This window comes from Taurulus bubalis (genome assembly GCF_910589615.1).
Source record: "Taurulus bubalis genome assembly, chromosome: 6".
NCBI classification, from domain to species: Eukaryota; Metazoa; Chordata; class Actinopteri; order Perciformes; family Cottidae; genus Taurulus; species Taurulus bubalis.
Window position 1 is genome coordinate 8,471,324 of NC_136594.1, and position 10,936 is coordinate 8,482,259.

At 39.7% G+C, this 10,936-nt stretch overlaps 1 protein-coding gene across 1 annotated transcript; it reads left to right on the plus strand.

The window, feature by feature from the left end:
- Nucleotides 1–5,270: 5,270 nt before the first annotated feature.
- Nucleotides 5,271–9,953, plus strand: uchl1 (ubiquitin carboxyl-terminal esterase L1 (ubiquitin thiolesterase); the record flags this gene model as incomplete). Its single annotated transcript, XM_079219979.1, has 9 exons — nt 5,271–5,393; nt 5,497–5,508; nt 5,996–6,124; nt 6,691–6,832; nt 7,254–7,339; nt 7,644–7,691; nt 8,010–8,079; nt 8,177–8,235; nt 8,927–9,953. 9 exons carry the CDS (start codon nt 5,271–5,273, stop codon nt 9,008–9,010), a joined length of 753 nt encoding a protein of 250 aa, XP_079076105.1. The 3' UTR covers nt 9,011–9,953.
- Nucleotides 9,954–10,936: the final 983 nt, after the last annotated feature.

The window sequence follows — 10,936 nt, forward strand, 5'->3', positions numbered from 1 at the left end:
TGTGGAGGGCGAACCAATAGTCTGAATTTAATTCAATTAACTCAATATGAATGTTATTACTTTATTAAAAAACTGTAAATTACATTGTTTTGAGCTGATACTGGTAAGAATACATGTTACAATAAGGCTATGAAAATAAGTTAACAAAAATGTAAACCGTACATTAAATATGTATGTTAAAGACCAGCAATTTATTAACTTAACTGAACTTATAAAACATCAAAAGCAATAAGTGCTTTTGATGTTTTCCAGTTCAGTTCAGTTGTTCTTACTCAGTGAGAAAAGTCCAGTCTGTGTTGGCTTGAACAAGAGCATGAAGTCTGGTTGAATGAGGTGGAGATGTGACAGCTGACAGGTATCAGTGAGAGAGGATCTGATCTGTTGAACTTCATCACTAGAATGTTTGTTCTCATGTAGGTAGATCCAAAGAGAACCAACATCTTCTGATTATCTTTCCTCATGTGAGAAACGTTCTCCTCTTTGAGAGAAGAGTGAAGATCCTGACTTAAAGTGCTCTGCCATAGTGGATCAGACCGCAGGTCAGATCCGCGGCGGCTTTGCACGATTCATTTTCAATCTGGAGGCGGAGACTGCAGCGCGAGGCTCCTTGGGAGGCGGGGGTCTCGCGACAGAAACTGCAGAACAATACGCTTTCACTTCAGTCTCCAAGTCGGCAAGACTGCCCGTAGAGAGGCTGCATAAGCGCGTGCGCGCACACATAAATAAATCGCCTTCAAATTAAAAGCAGTGCCGTTTGTATTGCATGCATGGCGTGCACCTTATTTGTTTATTTTTCATTTTTGATTGACCTCACGCGGGCCAGACTGGGAGAGCCACGGGCCGTAAGATGCCCAGGTCTGCCTTAGTCTCTGCGCCTCTCCCGCGTTGTGTCTGTTTGAAAATCTTCTTCTGTTGCTATCTTCGGGACTCTTTGGGGTAAATAAGATGTGTATGCAGCGAATAGGTTTACAGATGCGCTCCTTAGCGCCATCTATCGTCGGGGAGTTAGAAAAGGAACGAACGCGCCTCGGCCCAAAATCAGAATTTTTTTTGCCGTGAGAAATTGGTTGTGTGCCGTGAGTGCGTGTGAAAACATGCAAAAGCGTGTGTCACATGGCGAAACTGTGAGAGTTGGTAGCTCTGTAACATTGATATTGATATATTACCAGAAGGCCTGTGTGGGCATGTGAGTAACACCTGACAAATTACAAAATGTTACCTGACAGGTTTCTTTTGTTGATCTTTATAAAAAATAAAAAAAGATTAAGCAATTTGTGCTTTGATGTTAACTTAAGCATATTACCTCTGAATGATTAACACTTCAAAAATCCTAAAAGTAGTAGTTTTTCTTTTTGTATGCAAACAGATTCCTATTCACACATGCAGCAGACAGAGAGCAACATTAGCATTCGATTGGAGTCGTTTGATCCCCAGACACAATTTTTAAATCCAATATTTGGTCTGTTTAGGATCTCCTCCTCCTGAGGGAAATGTATGGCATAGCTGCAAAATGTTTTGCTACGTCTACCACCTATAGTTGTTGACTTTGTCTGTCTGTTGTGTGTTGCCAGGGCAGCAGCATACAGCAAGATTATAAAACTCCCAAACTGAAAAACTCCAAAATCCGAAACTGCAAAATTGAGCCATCATGTCTGCGGTTTCGTCACTGAGAGTGACATCTTTCTCATTACACATAGCCAATTCAATTCATTGTCCATATTCAAACATTAATGATTGCAGTTTTAAGGTGAGTACACATCAGAGCTAACAAGGAGCTGACAGATGGCAGGAAAGTCTGTTTACACTGTGTAACTCAGGCCCACAAGTTAAAGACCATACTCAAAGATAAGACACCAAATGTTACGCTCCTTGTCTCATAGTGAAAATATCTAAGTGATGCAGCTGCAATGTTTCATCGACTGAGAGTTTAATAAAACATGATCCATCATGTAGAGTACACTGAAAAGATAAATAAATATGTGCTTGTTTTAGTTTTGTCTGTTCTGTTTGCCATCTTTGTGTAGGTCGAGGAATAATCACAAACATTATTCCTCAGACATTTTATTATACGGGGAGATCAATTGAAGTAATGCAGGACAATAGATGAGGATGATGTAATGCATGCATTAATGCAGGCTGTATCATGAATTCCTCTCAATTGGCAGATTTAGGAATGGTAATTCACATACTTTATACATGAATTGATTTTCAACGAAATTAGCTGGAATCCAGTTACATGAAAATTAATTTCAGACCCATGCATTTGCTCAGCCTCTCTGAAAGCAGGACAACATATTCTCACTGAAAGATGAAGCATTGCTTATACAACACTGGTTGCAAACATTTACATGTTGCTGCAGGACCCAATGGTATTAATGAGTTATATGTATATATATTTCTATGACAATACTGTTCCGTTTTCAGAAAGGCTGAAAAATACAAGGGTCTGAAATACATTCGTTATGTTACTGGAATCCAGCTGATCACATATCAATTATTGATATGAACATTCCTTAATTAGTTTGTTAATGGCAATACATTCATAATAGGGCCTCCATTATTTCATGCATTAAATCAGCTTTAGTAAAGCGTATGATTTGCAGAACTATTATGAGTGTCTACCAATAATTCATAGAGATAATAATGCATAATTAGTTTAGAGAATGCAACTAGAAGCTAAAGGCAACAGGTTTTGACATCAGGTGGAAACTGACACCAAAACTGATTCAATGCCACAGGTAAAACTGTACTGAATGAAGAACGTTATCTTAGAAGTATGGACCGTATGTTCATTCTGTTGACTTTGGCATGTGTGGAATCTGCAAGTCAATGAATCACCAAGTAAACCAACCTGATAGCTGCAGATCAATTCTAACAAAGACTGAACACATGGAGAGAGAGGGAGAGGGAGAGAGGGAGAGAGGGAGAGAGAGGGAGAGAGAGAGACAGAGAGAGAGAGGGAGGGAGAGGGAGGGAGAGAGGGAAAGAGGGAAAGAGCGAGAGAGAGAGAGAGAGAGAGAGAGAGAGAGAGAGAGAGAGAGAGGGCTGGGTGGTTTATACTTTTTATAAATTCTTATTTAAAAAAAAAATCCCATGTTCAAGAAATAACTTCTTCGCCCTGAGGAAGGCTGATTGTGCCCTTGACTGTGTTACCAAAAGGTGAGCTTCATTACATTTGTTTGAACAGCCGAGCATTCTGGACCTTTTTTATGTTGCTATTTTGAAGTTCAATCTTTTATTTTGAAAGAGCAACACCATCTTTTATTTTGAAATTAATAAATTAGCCATGAAGAAGTCAAGGTCCACTTTAAAGAAAAAACACATGTATTTATTCAAGGGAATTGAATAGAGACAAATAACTGTATCGCATGGATTTCATATCACATGATAAAATACATTTCCATGACAACATCTGTGTGTGTCATGTTTCTCGTCATCTTCTGCATCTGTAGCAATGTGATTGTCGAAGTAACAACCAGAGAAACAGAACAAACAGCATGCTGAGTGAGACAAAGGGTCAAAACCACAATGCTCCATCCATCCTCAACCTACCGGTAAAGGAGTTACACCGTTCACCTCCACACATGTTGACTGGATAGGCATGCTGGTGTGCATATAGGAAACTGAGGTCAAAGCAAAGGTCAAAATTAGATTTTTCTTGTTCTTTTTTTTTGCATATAGGAGAAGTGAAACTCCAGTGAGTTAGATTTTGTTCCGTTGTCCACATGTAAAAAATGTTGTCTTGTGAGTAGTTTCACATGAGCTGTTCTCACCAGGCATTCAAACAATGTCTTTGGTAAGAATGAATGATTACTGCAATCAAGTGTCTTCACAATCGAGCAGATTTAAAAGTAAAGATCTTGATCGTATAAATCTGATAGCATTTTGTATCCAGGCTGCATCTGAATATGCTGTGAGCTATGGATTATCCAAATGTATCAGTTTCATTTGTTCAACATTCCATGTAATCAGAGAAAATTAAAATGAAAGATAGATGGGAGTTCTTGCCTCACGTGTCTTTCTGTTTTTCTTCAACACTGAGATGCATTTTGAGAATCTTTTTTGTCACTTTTTTTACAAGAGCCCATGGATACATTTGAAATATGGTAGGTTTTCTTGACGGATACATTATTACATTACACTACATTGCATTGCATACATGATCAAATGAATTTCCACCACGAGGAAACAAACAGACGCAGATAGTTGCTTAGAGAACTTAACAAACTTCCAACTTGAACCAACAGGTGGATAAAAACTAGGAAAACACGACACATTTGAGTATCATTCCCCTGGCAGTATATTGCTCTATACTGCCCCCCTGAACTATGCTCACATTTGGCAAAGAGTGTTCTGTTGCACTTCAGATAATGTTAGTTCCAGTAAACAAGCATGTTCTTGCAGACCATGGTAGAATGTGAAACACATGAAGAATGTTAGCATGAATGTCTGGAGCTAAAGTGCCTTATCATATTTAAAAAGTAATGCATTACCGTGTATACATTGCTAATGTTTTTATATATTTGTCTACATTTTGTATATGTACCACAGGGTATCTTAATCCATAATAACACAACATAATCTATTAGTCAACTAATATTTGTATTAACAATCTGAATCTGCAATTCAACTAATGACTAATGTTGTCAAATATATAATGTGGAGTGAAAAGCACAGTATTGTTTTAAGTAGCATACAATGGAAACACTCAAGTACCTCAATATGGCACTGAGTACAGTACTTGAGAACATGTTTCACCACTGGTAAGAATGTATTCACACAGTTAGAGCACAGATATTGTAGTTAGGACATTCACTGCAGCCACATAGGGGCTCACGGTATTCCACGACATTATCATAGAATATGGCCTGAATGATAACATGTGATCTGTGTAATCCACACCATTACAGTTATCAATAAATTGGATGATAAAAATGCCCATTATTTAAATGGCCAATAATTTAAATGTATTGGTCAGGACCATTATTGATAGCGAGGGATTGGGATTATACGTATTTTCTTCTAGAATGAACGTGGTCTTCACATTTAGCGGTGTGATCTAAGGTTTTTTTATTTTTATAAATAAGGAATATATATATCTTTCTGGGATTAGACTACACACATGAATGTGTAGCAAGACAAATGTAGCATTTCAAATCCATTTGATATTTCTCAGAAGGCCGTTTAAATATGAACACCAACGGTTATCTGATCCGAGGCCACCCCTCGTGTCTGCCGGTAAGTGGTATGACCGGCAGCATAAATAAAGCATGGGCACGCGCTGTAACTTCAACAAACGGCTACCAACCGACGAGACAAGCACACCCAAATCGCAGAGTCACACCCGAAACAGTGCAAAAATGGAGTGGACCCCAATGGAGATCAACCCGGAGGTGAGGGGATGAAGGGGGAATAACTTTGGTTTATTACCTTTCTAACCACCGTAACGTTTTCAAACCGCAAACTCACCTGTGGCCTCTGTTTTTGTCGTTGCAGATGCTGAACAAGGTGAGTGACGGTTAAGCTAACCAGGCAATGGTGACGTAGTGGTCTCGTTAACTGCTAGATTATATTGTCAGGTAAGTTTTACAGTAGCGAGCTAGATGTGAGTGCCGTTAAACCGGTAAAAAAGGAAGAAAAATAAAAGACACCATGCCACCACGTTGCTATCCCGCCATTCAAATGATATTTTTCAACTGTTAAGGTAAAAAGGAAAGGAAAAAAAAAGTGGCCGCCGATATCAAAAGGAGATGCGTCATCAAACAGGAAAAGCGTTTCTGTGTTTTCGTTCGTATGAGCGGCAGCATCATCATCCTCAGCATGGTGCCCAGTGTCTCGGCTAAAGGGTGTGGTCCTCCTGGACCAACACAACGCAGCATCTTTGAACACCGTGAGGAGGGTGGAGGGATCATGTATAAGTCGCAACCCTCATCAGTTTCACGTGTATTTTAGGTAGTCTTGACTCGTTTTTCGTCCTGGCTTTTTGTGTTTCCAGATGATGAGCAAGCTAGGCGTGGGTGAAAGCTGGCGCTTCGTTGACGTGCTGGGTCTGGAGGGGGATCAACTCTCTGCCGTCCCTAAACCATGCTGTGCCTTGATGCTGCTCTTCCCTCTGACACAACAGGTAATGAATGACTCGTTTGATGGGCGGTGGGGACTACTTCCTGGAAATGAAGGGTGCGGTGAGCCACTGATGCAGGGCCGTCATGGGTGGGGTGAGACTGAGGTGCAGGGAGGGCATGGATGCAGAGGGATTAGAGCTGTATTGTTATGTGACTGGTAGAATAGTGTGGCAACTGGGATGGAAGCCACTAACATGAAGTCTAGTTATCCTGTTAAACCGAGGCACAGACTCTATCATTCTCGTTTGTGTTGTGAGCCAGGGATTCAGATGACATCTACAGGGACAAGAGCCACAATAAAGAAACCACTAGCAATACATTTAACTCTATAATATATCAGGTGATCGTGAAAAATGTTTGTCTGATAAACCAGGCCAAAGATATTGAATTGACTATTTTAATCTCTTTCCGTGATTTATAGGTTTTCATTGTTTCTATTTGGTTGATTGCCGTTTCCAGTTTTGACCATATCCATGTAAACGTTTAAAGAGACATGATTGACTGTGCAATGTGAGCAGTTGATGTGTGCCCAAACCTTAACCATGCCCCATCTGCCTGTGTTTTGCAGCATGAGTCTTTCAGGAAGCAGCAGGAAGACAAAGTTGATGGCGGCTCTGAGGTTTATTTCCTGAAGCAGACTGCAGTCAATTCCTGTGGCACTATCGCCATGCTGCATGCTGTGGCCAATAACAAAAGCAAAATTACATTTGGTGAGTGCAGTTGGTGTGTGTCAATGACACAGCAGTTTCTTTTCATTGCTGAGCTATCTTGCTGTCATTCAAATTACAACCCATACATTAGTTTTAGTGTACTTTTACTTTGTTTTCTGTGGTTGAAAAGTGAGGCCATATTAAGTGCTTTTTAGACTGATGGAGCAGCCCTGACTTTTACTGTGACTAAATTACAAATTTAGCAATTAGTTACTGAGGAAAAAGCCTAATATTCAAAGTTATTTGCTTTATTGTCCTGGGTAGTTTTAACACTCTATCCCTACCATTAATACTCGTATTTTATTTCTCTTTGGCTGATTGCCAATACAGTTTAGTGTGGCAGGTTGTGATTTGGGCTATGTTAATGTGAGTGAATGGCATATTTTCTGATAAACTTAATTCTGCTTTGGGGTCTTTTCAGATGGTAGCTCTGCCCTGAAGAAGTTTCTAGATGAGACCGCAAACATGTCTGCTGATGACCGTGCCAAACATCTGGTGGAGAACCATGTAAACATCTGCTTAATGTTTTGAATCTGTGATTTCATTGTCTACGAGCTAAATCTGAGGTGCTCTAAAACTGGTTTTGTTTTAACCACTTGGAGGCGCCACACACCTAAATCTATGTCCCTTTAAGGGCTCTTGATGGCTGACTTACAGAATGTCCTAAGAATATGTCTTCAAACCTTTCCAAAGTTACACTTCTGATTTGCAATTTTACTATTGGAAACATCTCTGCATATGTACTTTACGGAGTAGAATGATTTTGTTTTAGTAGTATTAATTTGACATGTTCTAAATGTTTCTTCTCCAGGCGATCTGGGAGGTTCACAATGAGGTTGCAGTGCAGGGCCAGTGCCGGGTAAGATACTTCACCACAATATCAACTAATGGCTCTTACATATTCAATTTTCTGATGGTAGATGGGACAACCCACATTTAATTAATTCATACGAGACTCCCGTCTGCAGTGTATCGATACACTTTAAGTTTAAATCTGAGAGTAATTGACTCATTCAGATAGATTCTGATGTGGGTTTGACCTGTTCTCAAAGGGGTATCAGAGATGAGAGACTTTGTGTTCATGGCAATGTGTTACTTCTCTGTGTTTGTCTTCTCTGAAGCCTTTTTGTATCTCAGTATTTGCTCTGAATATAAATTCTTCACTGAACTTTTACAGCCGGAAGCCGATAAAATAAACTTCCACTTTATTGCCTTCGTCAATGCAAATGGACAACTTTATGAATTTGGTGAGCACATCCACAGGCCATTGTGTACATTTCTTTATGTCTTTTCATGTTGTGGATTCCTGACTTTTTTTTGTTTTTGTTTTTTTTTGTTTCTAAGACGGGAGAATGAATGGACCAGTGAAGCACGGAGCTACCAAAGATGAGTCCTTCATAACGGTTGGTAAAATTAGTTATTCTTTCACAGTTGACGTCAATTCACGATATGTTGAAAGGAATTGTTAGCAAAGTTTCTTTCGGCACTCGGCCTGTGATGAGTCATGGTGGTATTAACTGGAATAGGGAGTGGTTGGTCCCAAGTGTCTTGCATCAATAAACTTTGCTAATGCACACTCAAATCTCAAATAGGGATGGATCATAAGGGATAATTGGAATTTAAGCAATGTTATGTGTCACCCTATACTTGAACCGCCACTGTAAGCCATGAAAGTCAGTTCTGTTTGAGATATTAGATTAGTAACTTAAGCTGTCGAGGAAGAGCATGATGAATATGACTAAGCTACAAAATGTGTTTAGTCACAGTTTGGAAGTCATGGAGGTTCAGGTCTGTACGATTGTCACATCAAACGACCACAAGAGGGCGCTACATGCATTACAGATGAAATGGCAACATTGAATGTTGTGATTAACTCCTGAAGTCAAATGAGAGATTCTTACATTGATTAGTTATCAAGTAGAAGACATGCATTCACAATTCCACTGAGTGGGCAATGTTGGCAAAAACTACATCATGTGATGTATTATATTTTGACCAAATGTAGTGCAGTATTTCTACTTTGTGTACAGTGGCACAAAAACCTTATGAGAAGTAACTCTACTTTATTTTTTTCTCCTTTTTATACATGTCCAGGATGCATCCAAAGTGTGCCGTGGATTCATGGAGCGAGAGCAAGGCGAGGTCCGTTTCTCTGCGGTGGCTCTTTGTCATAGTTAGATATTCGGTAGGACGCGCATTCAAATTGTGAACCAAAATGTCCTGAAGCATTCACATGGCAAACACAACAGGCAGGCACCCTGAACCCACACATCTGCAGACACCATGCACTATAAAGCACATATTGTTGCCACATACTGTTCCTTCATTTCTTGAACAAAGCACACACATACACATAAACACAAACTCACCATTCAAACCCTTTTTTGTTCTGCCGATACTAAACCGATACACGCTCGTACAAACAGTTTTCTGTGATATCATTCAGCAACGGGAATTGTTAACCATGCGGTCAGATCTCACCACTGCTTGTGTGCATTTGTCTTTTCTGCAGCTTTTTTTTGTATGTGATAATTGAAGAGTCTGTGTCAAAAATCTGATGCTTAAATACCTTTTGTGCCAATAAATAGAATACAGAAAAGTGAGCTGGAAAAGACAGAACTTGTGTGGAGAAATGTTTTTTCTGAATGCCCTCAATTTCTGTGTGGTTGAGTTTTATAAGGATCTGACATTCCTCAGAACAGCCCAAATGTGTCCGTAGGAATAATTTAACCATTGTTCGGAGAATACAGACGATCTTTTGAGTGGTGGTCTTGGGTGGCCGCCGTTGTTTAGGAAAACTGACGTTTTCTTTTTGAAGTTTGAATTTAAAGTGCAAAATGTTTATTAGTGACTTAGTCGTTTTGCTTTCACATTAATACAATTTGAAATGCGTTTGCACTTTTTATGACAATGGATTTTCACTTCATTCACAAATACCCGATTAGTGTGAAAGTTAAACGCAGAAAATACAAAACCTCCAAATGCTGCTCTGTTGGGTTGTTGTTATGCAGGGTGATGGTACTGTATGTCTCTAGGCTGTGCACTTGTTTACCTTTATGCACCTTCTATTTACTATGTTGCTGTAGTTCTGTTGGTGAAGCAGCTGTGAGAATTCAATAAAGCAAACATTAGATGTATGTGTGTCTGCTGGCGTATTTCTGGCTTTTGCTTTAAAACCGACTAATCTATAGCTCTACACTTGACTTCCCCCGCAAACACCAGTCTGCATTTTAGCCGACTACCCGGTCATTCATCTGTCACATGAGGTGATGAAGTGGTTGATGTCCTGTGGCTCTCACAGTTTGGGGCTCATCCTGGCTGGTTTTGGCTGCAGTTCAGCTGTAAGGAGGTGAAGGACTGGAGTTGTCAATTAGATTGTGTGGTCAGTCCACTCATCACTGTGGCTACAGACAATACCTTTCTCTGTGTTGCAAAATAGCAAACGCAGTGTGACGTACAGTATATTCACTTAAATGACAGGACTCTCTTTTGATAGGGACAAAGCGCTTGAAAGGCCCTGATGTTTCCCAAAACCTTATTCATACAGACTGGCTAATATGTATATGAGGAAGGACATACGGCTACACTACCCTTTGGTTGTGTCTTTATTTCTCCATTTCGGAGATGAGGTTTGAAAATGCATTTAAATCATATTTAAGGGCAAACTGACATCTGTGCCTTATTAACACTGACTGTCAAACCATTCTTTGGTCACAGTATAGAGTTCATGTTGCTATTGTGTCTTTCACTCAATGACTTCACAATATACACAGAGGATATTTCTATCTATAGACTCCGTATTATAAATGTATCCACTGAAGGGTCAACAAATTGCTTCACGAGTAAAAGGACGTTATGTTGCCTGAGGTGCCCACCAGCCTCAGAGCGCACGCTATCTACTGTGTAGATGGCAGCTTCATTGCATTTTGCTCAGGTTTACTACGTTTGTTTGTGGTAATTTGATTAAACGCATAGGAATATGTGGCTCAATATCAACGGAAATAATGACTGTCTCAACACATTTTGATACAGGGGCACATACACACTGAAAACATGACAATTATCTGGTGGTGCATATTCCTAAACTAATCTAATTTACTAAAT